Source organism: Garra rufa, chromosome 24, assembly GCF_049309525.1.
Source record: "Garra rufa chromosome 24, GarRuf1.0, whole genome shotgun sequence".
Lineage (NCBI taxonomy): Eukaryota > Metazoa > Chordata > Actinopteri > Cypriniformes > Cyprinidae > Garra > Garra rufa.
The window spans coordinates 12,167,198-12,186,482 of NC_133384.1; the positions used below are offsets into that span (position 1 = coordinate 12,167,198).

Below are 19,285 nucleotides of genomic sequence, written 5' to 3' on the forward strand. Positions count from 1 at the left end.
GTTGTAGTTAACCACTATTTTTAACTCAAATTAGCAAAAATGTCATATTTAGCCCTATATTCTTTTTTTTACCCTCCCAGAGGCCATTTGTACTCTTACTTTCTGTACTCTCATTTAGGAAGAGATTCAGATTCTCTCTCTGTCTCAGACTCTGTCTCTCTCTTCACCCTCATGGTGGTTCTGACTGATGGTGGCGCTGTGGGGTGGTCTATGTCCTTGTGTGTGTATGGTAAGAATAGCACATTTAAGCTACTCTGTGCTCCTCCCTGTGCTGGGGGAGATAAACTAGGGCTGAGTGGGAAGGCAGACCCCTATTTGGCTCCTGGCAAGGACCCTTTAATTGGCAAAATGTAGATTTTTTTTGATCAGGCAGAGGATTAGGCACCTTATCTGTCTGGAGTATCTTACACAGAGATGAAAAGGCTGCGCTGAATTACACGTGCCAATTGACTCCCCCCGCACACATTACTATTGTTACTCTCTCATACTCCCTCTCCCTCTCGCTCTCCATCTTTTTATGCCTCTTGTCAGCTTTTTTTACTTTTTTCATTGCGCTTTAGCAACTGACGTGAGAAAAGAGAGCATGATTTATTAGTGTGCGTTTGATAACACTAAACGCTGTTGTGGATCCCAGAGCTTTGTGAAATTGGCATGAAAACAGGCACTTCTCATGCCTGGCCGCATTATAATGGTGCAGGCGACAGCCTAGAAAAACAAGCAAGATAAGAAGACAATACAGAAGAATTTAAGAGAACTGCAAATTGGTCATGCATGTGTGCACTATGATGGAAAGCGGTAATCTGAAATTTTCTACTTCACACAGTCCATTTTTCTCAACAGTAAAGTAGGAAAACAAAATATATATCTGGAGTTATGCCCCAGTGTGTATGTATTTGTGTTTGCATGCAGCAAACAAATAAAGTAAGCATCTTGTTCCTTCCTACGAATCTGTAAGTCCCAGTGGTTGCTGTCGTCCTGTACCGTGGCAGGCCAAAGATGAATAGATCTCTCCTCTGAGCTGCAAGTGTAGCATCAGCACCTGTTAGTCTATTTCCCTCAGCCGCAACCGCGCTCGCTTACAACAACGCCATCATCCACTCAATAACCACTGCCATTACATCAGGCCATCAGGGCATTAGTGTCACCCCCCTCCCTCTTTTCCTTTTCCATCTGTTTATCAGCATGGCCAGGTCATGCATCACGCATGACAGCATTAAGCTCATTTGTACAAGTGAGTGTACCAGCATTCAGAGATGTGTTGCAATCTCTCTCTGCCGCTCTTTCTCCGCATTATCGAGCGACAGAGAGAGACGGCAGACTGATCACATGCCACAGGGAATCCCTTTTGGAGTGAGGTATAAAAGGGAGGATGAAAGAGTAGTTTTAAATCGAGTGTTGACAAATATTCATTAATCCAAGGCAATGTACTCAAGCTAGGGTTTTTTATTTGCTATTCATAGACCTGTTTAAAGTCTGTGATATCCAAATGTTTTGCAGAAAACTTCCATAAGCCTTTTAAATGATCCTATGCCGCTTTTAGACATTTTATCTAATACTTACAGCTACATTAAAAAAAAGGAAAAAAGAAAACATATTTCTTAAAAAAAAAATGCAAAGATTTCTGGTGTACTTATAGAAGTGTGAATCTTGTCAGTCTTGTTTTTAGGAAGTTATATGTACATTCTGATTACATTGCTGAATTCTGTCTACTAACGGATAGTGGGCCTAAGACATTTTTAAGTAGTTGATCAGATTTTTTTTTAAATATGCTCCTTAGAAAAGCCAAAAGGAGTGTGTTCAAAAGGAGTGTGTTGATTATTCATATTATATGGCAGTGCTGTTGAATTCTTGATTCTAATTGGCCGACAAATGTGTTTCAGTTTCTGTAACTGGAACATGAAGTCTTGACACATCTCTTCAAAACAATTATTTCACCACTACAAAAGAATATTGGCCAAGTAAATAAGGGCAAGCAAATCAAAATCAGATAAAAATCACTGCTTAGTAATGGCTTAAGACATCATTACTAACAATTAGTAACTAAGACATTTCAAACCAAGCATACTTAGCAACACTGGCCCAGCCGTTGTTTCACAGTTAAAAAAGAAACAACAAACTACTCGAGAAGGTAACAATAGACACTTCCACTGACTAGTGCTTGTGTGACGGCATTAAGACTTGTTACACTCTCATTTAAAAGGGTAAAAATACATTTTTATCGGTCATAACTTCTGGATAGTAATAGCACAGACATTGAACAAAGATAAAATGTCAACTGCCTGTGTCCATGTACACTACTGAGTGGAGTATACTTTAAAAGGCTATGTCTTCGGCTGTACACATACTCTAAACGTTGTGTCAAAAATGAAATATACTTTGGCCTTATAAATTAGTTCTATACACTATGTTTTATGGCTAAAAATAATTAGATGTTAAAACAAACTGAAGTCTGTTGGACAGTTACTCTCAATTAAGGATATTCTTATCGTGATCATTTGCCATAAAATCAGCCCAGAGAGGTGACTGAAGTTTGACTCTTTGTCTAAAAGAATGGTTTGAATGACAGTCCAACTTCAACGTCTAGTGATGAAGAAGTGCAAAAATGGAGTGTGCATACACACTCACTCACGCACACACAAATGTGCATGTTCCTCACCCAAACTCTGTGAAAGTTTGCTGCAACTGCAGTGAGGTGACAGGGAGGACTGTGATGCAGGCCGCCTTTGTGTCATGAAGAGGAATAGAGGATGAGCTCTGCTCTCTGTCTCTGCTGCCACCTCTCACTCTTTTTTAAGAAGCTGTTTTACTCTGCCTTTTCTTGGCCTTCCTGCTGTCACTCTGGTCTGTCCCCTCTTCTGCTCTGTATGTGAGGGAAGTCAACTCACTGACTATCTTTCTTTTTCTGTTTTGTCTTTGTCTTTTGGCTTGTCTGTCTGTCTTTCTCTTGCATATTCTTCCCTGTCTTCCATCCAAGATTTTCTATCTCTTGCAGAGATGCTCTATTGCTTTGGAATTCATTAATCCCAATCACTTATGTTCAGGATATTGTGTCTGTCCCTTTGAAATCAAATGGCTTCAGGGCAGGAAAAGCACTCATAAGTGCTGCACACTGTTGTCTTTGTGTGGATGCCAGATGTTGACCTCATCTGCTCAGTTTGCATGAAAATGTGTTTTTCTTTGAAACCTTCAACTCTTTACAACTCCCTCACTGTGTGTGTGTGTGTGTGTGTGTGTGTGTGTGTGTGTGTGTGTGTGTGTGTGTGTGTGTGTGTGTGTGTGTGTGTGTGTGTGTGTGTGTGTGTGTGTGTGTGTGTGTGTGTGTGTGTGTGTGCACACAGAAAAATAGGGGTTTAAAACTGTACCTTTAGGAGTACAACAGCTTGTCGCTGGAGCAGTACCCTTAAAAGGACATCTTTGTACCTTTTTTACCCCTATAGGGTACATATTAGTACCTTAGAATAGTAATATGTACCCTTTAGGTACTAATATGTACCTATTAGGGGTAAAAAAGGTACAAAGATGTCCTTTTAAGGGTACTGCTCCAGCGACATGCCTCCTCTGCTTAGGTCCTTCTTATTTTGTGTGTGTGTGTGTGTGTGACAGAAATGTCCAGATGAAAAAAAAAAAAGGTTACATAGAGAAAATAAGAAGGACCTAAGCAGAGGAGGCATGTTGAGAGAATGATAGAAGAAACACAACAGGGAACTGATGGCTTGAAGGAGAGAAAAATGGCAAATGAAAGAGAAAGAGAGGAAGTATTGGTGTTTGGTTAAGCCAAAGGTGACAGTATCAACAAGAGGGGTGAATAAAGGTGCTAGGCTGCAGTTGGAAAGCTCTGGCATTAGAGACGCTTTCACTAAACTTTCGATATCTCTCACCCCCAAGTGCATCCCCCACTTCTGCTCCACCCCTCCCAAAGCCTTAGATTGAAAGTTGCCACAGTAGCACAACTGTCAGCACTTGTCATGGCAAGGCCATAGGCCTGTAGTGATGGGAGGTGACAGGGTTTTATTTGAAACCCCGTTTAAATCAGACACTGAGACTCACAAACCATGCTCACTCACAGCAGACTGAGCATACTGAGCAGATGGGAGAGAGAGAGAGAGAGAGAGAGAGAGAGAGAGAGAGAGAGAGAGAGAGAGAGAGAGAGAAAAAGGAAATCGAAAGATGACAAATGAGAAAGAATAATGGTGTGAGGAGAAGCAGTGGGTTTGTAAAAAGAAAAAATTGAAAGAAAGAAGGGATCATACAGATGTCTGAATTGCTTTATTAACCAAAAAAATATTAAAAATTACTTTTCACAAACAATCAAACACAAATATTTAATTATAGAAATGCTTTTCAATAAAAGAAAAAAGTAACTGAAAGTAAGTATTCAGAAGTAAATGAGTATAAATCGCATAAAGCACATTTCTGCCACATATATAAAAGGATCTTGATTGGTAAATCACAATGACATTGACAAAGTTACTATTATAGTCAAAATTATGACTTATTTGGCTATTTTTTATTTTATTATTATTTATTTCTTTTTTTGGACATATTATTGGCCTTTTATCATACAATTTTGACTTTTTGTATCATATTTCTTTTTGTTATTTTTGTTTTTATGTTACCATTTAAATGTTTTAATATCACAAGTATGACATAGTACGATATAATTTCAGATTTTTGTCGTTATTATTATTATTATTATTATTATTATTATTATTATTTTATCAAAGAATGTTTTGTTTATGTGGCAGAAAGAGTTTTCTAGGTTGGGACCAATAGCCATGTGACATGTAGTGCTGTTGTGCTTCGGGAGTCCTGAGTTTGAGTTCTGGCTTGTGGACCTTTCCTGATCCCATCCCCCTCTCTCTTTTCCACTTTACCTCCTGTCTAAATATTGTCCAGTCACAATAAAGAAAAAAATGCCAAATAAATCTTTTAGAAAAAAAAAGAAGAAAAAAAAGAAATTTGTTTCTATACCTGATGCCTTCTAAAACCTGACAAAAGACACACTGAAGATAAAGACAGGCTCATGAAGATGTCCAAGTAGATCGGTTTTAAACATTTAGGTTCTGCAAGTTTCCTTAAAGACTGCAGCTGCTGACCAGTAGACAAGACACTTTAACCTTGTACATCCTCCTTAGTGTGTACCCTAGTTGTATAATATTGAATATCTTCCATAAGTTTAAGATAATTCATAGATATGTGTTAATGTCTGAGGTGAAACATTAAGCTACAATAGACTCTTGCAGTGCTTGCAGTGGTTATGCAGGAGATGAGCAGTTGTTTGAGGCTCAATTTTGTGATCATGAAGCCCTCCAGTGGCACAATAATGCCATTGCATTTACTAGATGCAAACTCATATTTTGAAAAGTGCAACTTTGTTAAAGTAAACGTAAGCAAAATATTTTCATCAGAGCATACCATAGCATGATAAATGTCTTCTGCTATATATCATGTTATTCATTAACTTGAACTTTGACCTTCTCTTCCTCTCACAGCACATAAATAACGATCACATCCATGGAGAAAAGAAGGAGTTTGTGTGTCGCTGGGAGGAATGTTCAAGAGAGCAGAAACCCTTTAAGGCCCAGTACATGCTGGTAGTGCACATGCGCAGACATACAGGAGAGAAGCCTCATAAATGCACGGTGAGAATTATAATAATTACATTTTTTTTTTTTAGGACACTCATTTCAGTAGGTAGGACAACTTTTACTGTGGGCTTACCTGAGAACCTAACTGCTTCAACATCCTTGGTCTATCTAGAACAAATCAGTGTAACTGTGTCCTTTTCTTTCTTAGTTTGAAGGCTGTTCAAAGGCCTACTCCAGACTGGAGAACCTGAAGACACATTTACGCTCACACACAGGAGAGAAACCTTATGTGTGTGAACATGAAGGCTGCAACAAAGCCTTTTCCAATGCGTCAGACCGAGCCAAACACCAGAATCGCACACACTCCAATGAGGTAAATTTACACACATGAATATACCAAGTTACCAAAACTGACCCTATTTACTGTATGTATTTACTTTAAAACATGTTTCTGGTCTTATCATGAACAGTTCAACTGTGCACATTATTGCAACAGGAAAAACATTGCCTTTAGTAAAGTGAACTTTTCTTCCAGAAGGTGATGGCTTGCTCCAACTCTAGAACTTTCCATTTTGTCTGACATCACCAACCTGTTTTGTTTTTCAGCCCTTTTAACTTCCTGTCATATAGAAATCATGTCCAGCTAGCTCTTTCGAGATGCAATAAGTTCTTGTTGGATAAAATTATGTCCCATTGTAATTTTATTGTTGAATATTATTTTCACTCAAAATACATCAAATGTTTGAAATGGGTTGCTTTAAATTGTTAAAACAGCTATCAGACATTTATTTCTATAACATGCCAATGCTCTGTCTCTTTTTATATCTCTCAGAAACCCTATGTATGTAAAATCCCTGGTTGCACTAAACGGTACACTGATCCTAGCTCTTTACGAAAACATGTTAAGACGGTGCATGGTCCTGAAGCACATGTCACCAAGAAACAGCGTGGGGATACATACCCGCGTCCCCCACCTCAGCCCCGAGAACCAGGAGGTAATGGACAAGGTCAGTCACCAGGACAACTGCCTCTCAGAGCGATCACTGACCAAAGGGAGTATAACCATGCTACCTCGAAACAGGACGAATGTCTACAAGTCAAGTCAATCAAAACAGAGAAGCCCATGGTAAGTCTCCTTTCATGATAAAAACAAATGAAAACAAAAATGATGGTTTGCTATGCTAAAGTTTAAAAAACTTTTTTGTCTTTTCTCTTACTAATGTTTACCCCTTCCTTTGCTGGTTTCATAACTGCTCAGCTAATTTCCTTACAGCCAGCTACAGCTTGTCATGCATGTTCAAATTAATAACTGAATCTTTTTTGTCCACTACCACATGCATTACTTTTCCTCTCTTACTAAGGACAGTGGGTGATCAGGTGAGAATGGTGATGTCATTATAGGTCTGAGCTTTTCTCTTTTCACTGCTCATTCTGTCCTTACAATTCTGGGGCATCTGGTACAAATATTCAGTCATTGGTTAACAGCATCATGCCATCTCTACCATTATTATTAGTAATGTTTTTTATTTGTAGCATGGTCACATGAGTATTATATAAGCTTGCATGAGCTACCTCTAGTAACTGTATGCGTACCGCTCTGCAACTTGGTTTTAAATCAGTGAGCTGTGTCTGCACTTGTGGATTAAGTGTTTTCCGGTTCATTCTATAGGTCTACAGTACTGTGTAAATGCTATTAGGCCATTAGTATTTTCACCAAAAGTCAGTTATGGCTATCTTTTCTGTGGTGTATCAGCAGGAAATATCAGCTTACATTTAAAAACATTCTTTTTGCTTAAAGAAATCTATCTGCAAAGCTACCTGAAAAAAAATATATGCAAGTGTACAAAAGGACAAAAGCTGTTTTAAATGCAAAGGTTGATTTGATTTAGTTAGTTAATTATTAATTTAATTAATAAATAAAATCCACTTATGACATTATTTTGAAAGCATTTTTACACAAGTGTCTAATACTTTTCACAGTACTGTAGCTTTGCAGGTAGGTTTCTTCAATCATCTTGGAGCCACAGTTCTTGTGGATTTAGTCTGTCTTCATTTTTTTCTGATCTTTAATGTCATTCCAGACAGACTGGATGATGGTGAGATCAGATCTCTGAGTGGAGCACTGGCTTGTTGTCACACTCTTTGTCTGGGTTCCAGCGGGTCCTTAAAAAAAAGTCTTAAATTTTGTGTACGGAAGACCAGAATTGCGATATAGCTTAGTGTGACGATTAAACTTCAAAAGGCTATGATTTCATTAAATAAACTTGTGCGCTGCATGTTCAAAGTCCAGTGCTGGGCTGCTTAGTGTACTGCCTTACCAGGGAAACACATGTCTGCAGTTCTGAATTCGCCATCTGCTGGCAGAAATTAAATGTGCATTTTCAACAAGCCTGTTGTTTTGAGTAGGGTATTCCTGCAATACTGGAGGCTGTAGTTTCAGGACTGGATTCCTAGGACCTTATAGTTTTATTATTATCATTTTATTTAATTATTTGTATATAATAATATATATACAGTGAAATCCGAAATTATTCATACCCCTGGCAAATTCTGACTTTTTTTTTTTTCTTTTTTTTTACCGGAAATGACACAGGCTTCTCCCAAAAAGATAATAAGACGATGTACAAGAGGCATCATTGTGGAAAAAAATATTTCTCAGCTTTTATTTATATTTGAACAAAATGTGGCATGTCCAAAATTATTCATACCCTTCTAAATAATCAATAGAAAAGCCTTTCTTGACTATTACAGCAATCAAACACTTCCTATAATTGCCAGCTTTTTGCATGTCTCCACTGGTATTTTTGCCCATTCATCTTTAGCGATGAGCTCCAACTCTTTCAGGTTGGAGGGTCTCTTTGCCATCAACCTGATTTTTAGCTTCCTCCACAGATTCTCAATTAGATTTATGTCAGGACTCTGGCTGGGCCACTGCAAAACGTTAATGTTTTTGTCTGCTAACCATTTCTTCATTTTTGCTGTGTGTTTTGGGTTGTTGTTGTGCTAAAATGTCCATTGGTGCCCAAGGCCAAATTTCTCTGCAGACTGTCTGATGTTGCCAGCAGCAGAGCCCAGATTCATCAGGATGGCCTCGGTGGTGATCCTTGGATTCTTTTTTTACCTCTCTCACTATCCTCCTGGCCAGCACAGGTGTCACTTATGGCTTCCGACCACGTCCTCTGAGATTTTTCACAGTGCGGAACATCTTGTATTTTTTAATAATACTTTGCACTGTAGCCACTGGAACTTCAAAACATTTAGATATGGTCTTATAGCCCTTTCCTGACTTGTGAGCAGCCACAATTTGACAGCTTCTGTTTTTCACCTGTTGAGTTGATTAAAACAGCTGTTCCCAATGAATCAGGGTAATTAGGATGCTTTAGAACAGCTTGGACTATTTGAAATGGTATAGAACTTCGGATTTTCCCATAGACTGTGACAGTTTGCAAAGGGTATGAATAATTTTGGACATGCCACTTTTTGTTTAAATGTAAATAAAAGCTGAGAAATATTTTTTTTCCACAATGATGCCTCTTGTACATTGTCTTATTATCTTTTGGGAGAAGCCTGTGTCATTTCCGGTCAAAAAAAAAAACTTGCTGGTTGAATAAAAGTAACTTTAAGTCAGAATTTGCCAGGGGTATGAATAATTTCGGACTTGACTGTATATATGTGTATAGATGTGTGACCCAGTTAACAAAGTGCAGTAAACACAAAATAATTGCAGTACAAATTAGTGTTTATAATGCTGCGTTCCAGGCAGGCTTTTTAACTGGTAAATCACCACTTCAAACCTCGACTCACGACTTTGTAGCGTTCCAGGCAAGTCAAGCCAAACTACCTGGGCACATTTATTAATTATTATTATTTTTATATTATTATTAATTTGATTGCAACGTTATATTGTCCTAAGCTCTATTTTTCCACCGTGTACTACTTCCATAAACACCGCACCCATTAGGGCTGACATTGTTGTTTCGCGGCCTATATTACGTCAGAACTCGTAACTGGGAGTACATCGATCTAGTACGAGTTCACGAGTGGGAAGTCACGGGTTTGACTGCCGTTCCAGTGCACTTTCACTGGTAAAAGGTTGGAAAAACACGGGTTACGGGTTGCCTGGAACGCGGCATTAGTACTTAAATAAATTTAAAATAATTTGAATACAAATTCTAATTTACATCATCCAGCACTGTTTTGCACAGCTAAAAAGACTGGAATGGAGATTGCTGACACCCCATCGAACACTCAAGTTCACACCAGCTATTACATTAAAAATAAGATGGAAAGATAAAAAATGAATGGTTTCCATTGATCTAGTCGTTGCATATGTTTGTTTGATGTTTAAATCAAGTCTTCTCTGTTGGAATAGGATTGCTAGATGGCACTGTCCCAAAAAATATAGGGTCCTAGTAATGTGGTCCTAGAACTGCAGCCACCGCTATTGCAGAAACATAGTATAGGGTTGTTTTTGTTCAGACCAATACAGAAAATGACCCATGTTTTTACCATGCAAACACGCAGAGCTGTAAATGTGAACTGGTGGATTGTTAAGAAGATAATTCATTATAAAAATCTAAAATGAATTTGTATGTTTTTTTTTTATTAATATGTGACCCTGGACCACAAAACCAGTCTTAAGTCGCAATATAGCCAAAAATACATTGTATGGGTCAAAATTATTGATTTTTCTTTTATGCCAAAAATCATTAGGAAATTAAGTAAAGCTCATGTGCCATGAAGATTTTTTCTAAATTTCCTACTATAAATATATCAAAATGTAATTTTTTATTAATAATATGCATTGTTAAGAACTTAATTTAGAGAACTTTAAAGGTGATTTTCTCAGTATTTTGATTTTTTTGCACCCTCAGATTCCAGATTTTCAAATAGATGCATCTCGGCCAAATATTGTCCTATTCTAACAAACAATATATCCATAGAAAGCTTATTTATTGAGCGTTCATATGACGTATACACCTCTGTTTTGTAAAATTTAACCTTATGACTGGTTTTGTGGTCCTGGGTCACATACAATAATTTATTGATAACAATTGTTTTAAAGTAATACTTTTGATTCATCCATTTTCTTGAAAATGGGTACATTAAAGGCTAAAATGTGAAGTGTATAATTTAATAAAACTTTTTGTTTTTTTGTGAAAACTCGTATCTGAACTGTAAATCAGTTTTTACAGTCATTTTACAGTTTAATATTTAATCATAGACATTGCCCTTCCAGTCATATGGCATTAATTTTATGTGTGCAGGTCTTAAAAAAGGTCTTAAAAGTCTTAAATTTGAATTTACAAATCCTGCAGCAACCCTGTTTGTGCATACAATAATCTCACTGGATTATTACAATTAATGGCAAGAGGAATGTTTGGAAATGTAAACTGATATTTCCTCTTGATATACTACATCATTAGCTAGAAATAACTGGCTTAAAATTTTTTTTTGGTGAAATTACTACATTACTTGCACCACTACTAACAAGACCGCTCATTCTTTAGCAGCCATTTTCCGTTTGCAACACAGACAACAACATAATTAGGATCAAACAACTCTAAAGGGAGACCATTGTCCATGTGGCCTGTTTTCTTAAAATGGGTCAAACAAGCTTACCTCTACTCGCTCTGTTGGTTATTTTGTTCTGGTATTGCCAGCTGCTGAGAATTAAAAAACTGGTTTCTCGCATTCCTGTGATTCACTTTAGCTTTGTGCGAAAGTGGAAATGAACACTATTCAAACTGTGTTTTTATGTCAACGGCGAAATACATTTGGCATAAAAATGTAGAAAGTGTGTAGAAGTTATTGCTCACATTAACTACATATACTCTTACAGAGGTATTTAACTCTGCTTCTGGTGATCCACTGTCTTTCAGAGTTTGGCTCCAATCCTAATTAAACACCTTTGATAGTTTGGAAAATTGCAGGTAGTTATTACATGTACATGTTATTACATGCCAAAATGTGAGAAATTTTGTCAACATGGCATTTCACTCTCCTCATTGCATTCATCTGTTTCACTTGTAAAAAAAAATGTGCCAAAAGATCAGGATTGTTTTTTTTTTTTTTGGTGATAAATTGAATAACATTCAAAATACATGTTCTCTCCTCTCTTCCCCTCTTAGACGTCTCAGCCAAGCACTGGCGGTCAGTCTTCATGCAGCAGTGACCAATCCACCAGCGGCCCCTATATCGGCCGTGGAGTCCAGCTTGCTGTGAACAGCATTGGACTTGCAGGGGAGGAGGCAGTGCTTGAGGACCAGGAAAATGAAGAGGAGGAGGAGGAAGGAGAGGGAGAGGAGGAGGAGGATGCCCCCATTATGGACTCTACAGTATCCACTGCAACAACTACAGCAGCAACACTAGCTTTGCAGACTCGCCGAAATGTAGGACGGCCCCTACGCTGGATGGAGCATGTTAAGATGGAGAGGTTAAGGCAGGTGAATGGAGCTGTGCCTAGGTTAGGACATATGTCCCCAACACCGCCCCCTAAAGGCCAGGCCCTGCCTGCCCTCACAGGAAAGGGTAAGTCTAAGGGTGTACACTAGGCAATCTGACCAGTACCCAAACACATTTGACCCCCAATGTCCAGTTCAATTGACTAGTGTTCCCTGGCCTGCTTAAAGAGGTGGGCTCAGGCACGGTTCATAGTATCAGCACTAAAAATGCCAGATTACGGAACTCGAGACACATGATATCAATTATGCAAATGTTCCATTTAACCAACATCTCTTACCCAATCTATCAACCAAGATCTATTAAACAACATATTACTTATGTGAGAGGACCATTTGTCACTGCACCCCAAATTGCTCAAAATAGCAACAGAGTTAACATTACGATAGATTCTGTTATGCCACATGAGAGCTCTTTTGATCCTGTTTTCTTCAAAACAATCTCACATAAAGATGTGCTCAGACCTGGAATGTTAAAGTGCAATATGACTGCAGGCTAGCAGGGGAGTGGGAATTGGCTACAATCGTGTTTGGGCACTGTACAAAGTACCCATGCCTAGTGCAAGTACATCCTTACTTTCAGAGCTTTCTCAACATACTGAACTCTACACATTTTCATTTATTTACATCATTTATTCACCTTGGTGTTGTTTAAATGCTGTAAAGCCTTCTTTCTTTTTCGGACCATAAAAGGAGAAATCAGGACCATTTTGAGAAATCAAGAGTAATAAAACGTGACATAAAATACAATCCATGTACTTTATTTTTTCATTTATCAGTTTTATTTACAGTTTCATTTTTGGATGAACTTAACCAATGATGTCTAATTATGACTATAGTGACATCATAATGATAACATTAACCTCTCCTAATAAAAGTATCTCTCATTTTTAGGTTCATGCCTTGGTAGGAGTAGTTCTGTGGGGGTGCCCAAGCCTCCTCAACGTCCTGAGCCATCCAACACAGAGCTGACAGTGTTGACTTTGCTGCGTGAGCGCCGGGATAGCAGTGGCAGCAACACCAGCTCTGCCTACCTGAGCAGCAGTCGTCGATCCTCTGGCATCTCCCCCTGCTTCTCCAGCCGCCGTTCTAGCCAGGCCTCACAGTCTGAGTATGGCCAACATCGGCGTATTCACAATCTCAGTGCCACTGACTCTTATGACCCTATCTCCACTGATGCCTCAAGACGCTCCAGTGAAGCCAGCCAGTGTGGAGGAGGAAGTTCAGGTGGGATGGTATATGGTGGAAGTGGAGGTATCGGAGGAAGTGGGATGGGGGCAAGAGGTGTTCTGAATCTCACTCCGGCTCAACAATATCACCTGAAGGCCAAGTATGCTGCTGCTACAGGTGGGCCTCCTCCCACACCCTTGCCAAACATGGAGCACATGAGCCTAAAGACTCGTCTGGCTTTGATGGAAGACAAACAGAACATGGGCCAACTTACACTACCACCACTGGTCAGGCCACGTCGCTGTAGTGATGGTACGCACAACTTACTCCCCAGTCAAGCAGTGTCTCGACGAAGGGGACTGTACCCTGTTGAAGGTCCAGGGAATAGTGATCGAAGAGCCAGTGACCCTGTACGCACACGGGATACAAGTGATTTTGGCTTGCCACAGTTACAGCGTTTCAGCAGTTTAAACAACATGAATTCATCACCTCATATTGCTGCTAATCATTATTTAGATGGAGAAGATCACAGTCTGAGCTTGCAGAACTACATCTTCCCAGTAGGTAGCTTTCACAGGAGTCTACACTCTCCTTGCCCTCCTAGCATCATGGAGCAATCAGCACTTGAGAACATGGCAATGGACCAGGGTGGTACTCTGTTACATGTTGATGAAAACATTCTGCCAGATGACTTGGTGCAGTATCTTCGTTCTCAAGATCAGGAATCGGATCACAACCAAGACAACCAAAACAGTGATTCCAGTCCCCATAGATCCAGTTTTAACAAGGGTACTGCAGATGTCCAGAACTTACTCAACTCACAACAGCAACAGGACGAGACCGAAAGGGAAAGCACTAGTAAAGATGTAATGCCTATCCAGTGGAATGAAGTGACCTCTGGTAGTGTTGATGTTTCTCCTCCCAGGCAGCAGCCTCAGAGGTGTGGAAGATGGTCAGACCAAAGTGGCATAGTGAGCAACGCCTTTGGTCGCTTTGGAAACATGGTTGTGCAGCAACACCTGCATACAGAGTTCATGAATCAACAATCAACTATTTGTAGAGATGGGGTCCAACACATGGCAGGTATAAACTACAGGTGCATACATCCAGAGCAGCATCAACAAATTGTAAAGCCATCCCAACAGCAGTCCAGGATGAATCCAGGCATTAAGATTGAGTCTTCTTCAACCTCCAATCTGGAATCAGGGCCCAACAACTTTAGTCAACCAGACTTCTCTCATATCTCTATTGACCCCCTGCGTCGTAGCTATACCCAGCAGACAACTATATCCCAAACTAACCTCGAGGAAAATCACACAATAACACATCAGGTTAGCAGTAACCTTTTGTTGCACAGACCAGCTAACTGCAGCTTGTCTCCAGCAACACTACTGCCTCACCAGGCCCAACTTCCAATGACCCATCCACCTGTCAACAGTGGCCAAAGAGGCTTATATCACTCACAACCCTACTTCATTCAGCAGGTTATCAACAGTCATAATGCACATTCATGCCAGCAGCAAAGCTTGAAAAACGGAAATAGAACTAATTGCTCTCTTGCCAATCAGGTTTCAAGACTGAAGCCTGAGGCAGATGATCACCTTCAAATTAACACTTGCTCTTCTATCCAGCGACAAAAGCCTGTGTTTATTGCTGAGTGTGTTGACATGAGAGAGTCTGAAACTTCATCTTCTCATGACATAGCACAGTCAAGTCTAATGGAGTCCTTGACAGCTCAGATAGAAACACCTTCTGAGGCGCTTCTGTCCCCTGGGGTTGATCAGGTGACCAGTACGGTAGAAGAAAGCCCAGGTGTCTTAGATAATGTTGGTTTAGATATTTGTTCCTTCCTTGAGGATGGTTATGAGCAGGGTAGTGTGGTGTCTGACATTATTAGTCCCAGTTTTTTCTATGGTCTGTCTAGAACTTCCTCTCGGCTGACTACTCCTCGTGTTTCAGCTCCATTTCATCCAGGCACTAACAACATGGCTATTGGTGACATGAGCTCCCTTCTCACTTCCCTCGCAGAAGAAAGCAAATTTCTGGCTATAATGCAGTAAAATGTGCACACCCCCTCCAAAAATACTGTTAAGCTGTTATAGATAAAAAAAATTTAACAGACTTGTGTATGTAATGTAAAGCTGTGTGATTAGAAAGAAAGCTCATTGCTTTATACTCATTAAAATTGTTTATTAGGACAAAGAGTTGGTATACAATGTTTAATCTGTCTGATTTTCCTAGAGGCAGTGACCAATAGAACCATTCCATTTCTGGAACGGAGGCTATTTTAAAAGCCCTTCTTTTATATCGTTATATAACGATGACAGAGCAAGACAATGGTCTTCTTTTCATCACACTGAAACAGTATTCTCTGTGTTGTTGCTGGTATTTTTATGTTTTGTTGTACATTGTTGCTACAAGTGCATGATCATTTTCTTATTAAGTGTACACAGTGTTCGCTAAACTGAGTAGGTTAACTCATAGTAATTATGTACCTTTATTGTTAAGTGGATTAACATACTACAATTATGGTGTGAATATGCACAGACTTAACTGTCATCAGGTCAAGACAGGGTTGAATATCACTCTTAGCAGGCCCAAGTGTCATATTTTGATTATTCTAAATGTGTTTTTAAGTGTCTTATAACAACGATGTTGCAGTGATTATATAAGTCTTACCAAATGTTGTTTTGACCAATTTTTCCATGGCACGTAAGAGGGACCACTTTGTTGTGTAAGGGTGTTACAAGTGTAGAGCAAAATGCTAGAGCTGATCATTTAATATCTTGATTATATTGACTGTATCCTTGTACATAAATGCTAATATTATTCTTCATTTTTATATATTCCAAAAAAAAAAAACATGACTGGTGCTGATGTTAGGCAGTGCATTACATGACAAAAAAAGCATTGTAGTCATTTTAGTCAAATTGAACATGTTGCTTATTGCACATATAATATTTTAAATTTGTGGCCAAAATGTGTTAAAGCAATTGTATCAATTCATGTTTAAAGTTATCTAAATATACAAGTAATTTTAATTGATATCTTGTTTATAACAGTCAGTTGTGTGCTGTTTTTGACACAGCGGTGCAGTGAATCTATAGTGAGATCTCATTTATGCCATGGCTTTTTAGATCACCCTGTCTTTGCTTTTCTATTAAACAACTTCTAACTCCCCCACTTCTGAATACGTAAAATTATAAATATCAAGACACATCAAGCTCCACTACAAGAGCTAAGAGACTTTTTAGCAGTATTAAAACTATCCTGCAGTTTCTACCTGCATATGTACAGTTTTTAAAAGTGTACTCTCCTAATTAGGTTCTGATTGTTTCCGTATGATTATGTGAAATTTTTCAGTAGTTATGCGTATCAGTGTCTTTCTTTAGTTTTGAAAATAGAAGTGATATCACCCATTCCTCTTTAAAAGGACTAGAGGCTTTAAGCCTAAGGTATGTGCCTTATTAATGCCTGTCCAGACAAAAGAAACACTGCCAATGTTTTTTTTTTTTTTTTTTTTTTTTGGTAAGGAATTAAAGAGAAATAAATTGTGTATGGAGTGTATGGGAAGAGTCCTGTGACTTTACATGTTACATGGAACACTACATTCTGTTGGTTGGGCATTGAGAAATGTGACGTGTAAGCAATGCTAGTTGCTTTGTTGTTGTTTTTAATTGTTATTACATTTGTTTTTTTATGCTTGTAAATACATATTCATTCTGCTGACTGTAGTTAAGAGTTTAGATGGCCACAGGGATCAGAATTAGTATCCTACTCTGTTAAGCAGGAATCCCTGTGCCCTGTCTTACGTTCAAAAAGAGAGATCAAAATAGAGCAGTGGCTTTTTAATCCTGGTCCTAGGGACCCACTGCTCTGCACATTTTGTGTGTCTCCCTTATTTAACACACCTGATTCATATCATCAGCTCATTAGGAGAGAGATCTATGTATTTAACTGAGTGTGTCAGATAAGGGATACATACAAAATGTGCACTGGGTCCCCAGGACCAGGATTGAAAACCACTGAAATAGAGTCATGGTGCCTAGCACCCTTAGACTGGGAACAAAGTCTCAATGATCTTTTTTATATCAGATTACAACAAATGTTTGTATGGTTTTAATAAAAAATAAATAAAAATAAAATAAAATATGCTGTGTTTTTGTTGTTGTTGTTGTTGTTTGTTTTTGGTGAGTTTTAATGTACTGAACATTGAAGAAGTTACAGCAGTATCAATAGGTGATAAAGTGTTTAATTGCAACATATATGTCATAATATGTCAAAATGATTATCAAAAAAATTGCAATCTGTGCAATATTTAATCTAGCTGTTTATAATGCAATACTTTTTTCTCTGCTCTAAGCTGAGTTAATGCTTCACATCAGCTCAATCATATTTGTGTATTGTGAAATAAATAAGCTGTATGATTCTGAAGAGACTCTCGATCACATAAATACCTAAAAATCTTAGAAAACATTCTTACCACATGACTCTAGGGTGGGTAATTTTTGCATTTGTAGGTAATGTTGGACTGATACTGCAGAGGAAATTTCAAATCATGTTGTTGTAAATGTTATGATAGTTTGCATGTAACTGCAATTTTTTTACTACAGGTTAATTTACTTTGTGTCAGTGACATTAGTGGTATTTGTTATGAACATCAGTAGCTTAAACACATTAAGAAATTTTTGAAGGTTTGTTTGTACACTAAAAAATAAAGGTGCTTTTAAAGGTTCTTCACAGTGATGCCATAGCAGAACCATTTTTGTTTCCACAAACAAACAAACAAACAAAAAAAAACATTCAGTCAAAGGTTTTTTAAAGAACCATCTATTTCTTACCTTTTTATAATCTGAAAAACCTTCTTTCACCACAAAGAACCTTTTGTGAAACAGAAGGGTTCTTCAGATGTTAAAGGTTCTTTATGGAACCGTTTAAACAAAGAATGTTTTTCTATGGTATCCTGAAGCACATTTATTTTTAAGAGTGTATATCCCCCAGAGTGAAATGCTATACTCCCTTTACTATTTTAGGTATTGTAAAATTATTCTGAATGCAATTTTGTAACCTCATATTATTTAATACATATTTAATAATATGGATTATTTGCACTTTTGTTACACAGCAGGACTATATAAAAAATAGTAAGGCATAGCGCTATTACATATTTAAAGTCTCGTGACCACCTACAGAAATACTTACATTTGTCTTCTACATTCAAATAAATTATCTGCAGTTATTAATGCACACACTAGAGAGCACACTCGGTCCTGTTCGCTCTGGTCCTTCTCATAATCCCACTGCAGAAGAAGAACACAGCGGGCCGCTGCTAAAACAAAATGGCCGACGTGGAAATGGATTTACGGAGCAAGAGACTAAATAACGGGTAAGAGCACGTGCGTTGTATAACCTCATCTACAACGCATTTTAGAGCTTTGGTGTGTTTAGGAAAAATGACAGACTTGGTCAGGACTGTGTTGTTCTCATAGTTATCTATGAGGATTTTGCTATTTATTTTTCTGTTGGGCTACTGTTAGCATGCTAATGCTAAATGTTATAATACAAGCATCTTAGTTGTTAAGATTCTTTTGTTAGAGGTGATTTCCGTTGGTTTTGTGAACTCTTCAGTTTTAAAAACGTTGAACTTTAGCACACCACACCCTGTTTTTAAACATTTTATTTGGTTAATTTAGTAAAGTATTCGTTAGTCTTGATATGGCATTATGAGCACGCTCAAATATTTGGTTATTTATCCAAATTTACAAACTTTAGTTAGATCATAAAAGTAATATAATTATTCATCATAGTCCTTATGCATTTTAACTAATCTACCTAGATAATTTTTTTTGTGAGTTATATGGTCAGTATTTTCGTCCTTGTGAAGAATGCAGTGTTGCATTGACAAAACATAACAAAATGTCAGCATGTTAATTGGTGCCGAAATAATCGCAAAACAAATAAAGAAATATTGCATTTAAAACATCTCTGATGAGGAACAATTGATATGTGACCCTTGTTTCTTTTTACATCAAGTTTTACTATTTCCGCATGTTAATGTGCACGTGT

General features: G+C 38.1%; 2 protein-coding genes across 2 annotated transcripts in view; both read left to right on the forward strand.

The window, feature by feature from the left end:
* Window positions 1-17,369, forward strand: part of gli3 (GLI family zinc finger 3) — a 39,561-nt gene extending 22,192 nt beyond the window's left edge. The window contains exons 6-11 of the mRNA XM_073830538.1: window positions 5,493-5,642; window positions 5,797-5,961; window positions 6,421-6,714; window positions 11,720-12,119; window positions 12,944-13,276; window positions 13,334-17,369. Of these exons, the coding sequence (XP_073686639.1) occupies window positions 5,493-5,642; window positions 5,797-5,961; window positions 6,421-6,714; window positions 11,720-12,119; window positions 12,944-13,276; window positions 13,334-15,279 (3,288 nt within the window). The 3' untranslated portion in view covers window positions 15,280-17,369. The remainder of the gene's footprint in view (window positions 1-5,492; window positions 5,643-5,796; window positions 5,962-6,420; window positions 6,715-11,719; window positions 12,120-12,943; window positions 13,277-13,333) is intronic.
* A 1,147-nt stretch (window positions 17,370-18,516) lies between these two features.
* prpf4bb (pre-mRNA processing factor 4Bb) overlaps window positions 18,517-19,285 on the forward strand; it is a 58,298-nt gene continuing 57,529 nt past the window's right edge. The window contains exon 1 of the mRNA XM_073830710.1: window positions 18,517-18,605. Coding sequence (XP_073686811.1) covers window positions 18,559-18,605 — 47 coding nt within the window. The 5' untranslated portion in view covers window positions 18,517-18,558. The remainder of the gene's footprint in view (window positions 18,606-19,285) is intronic.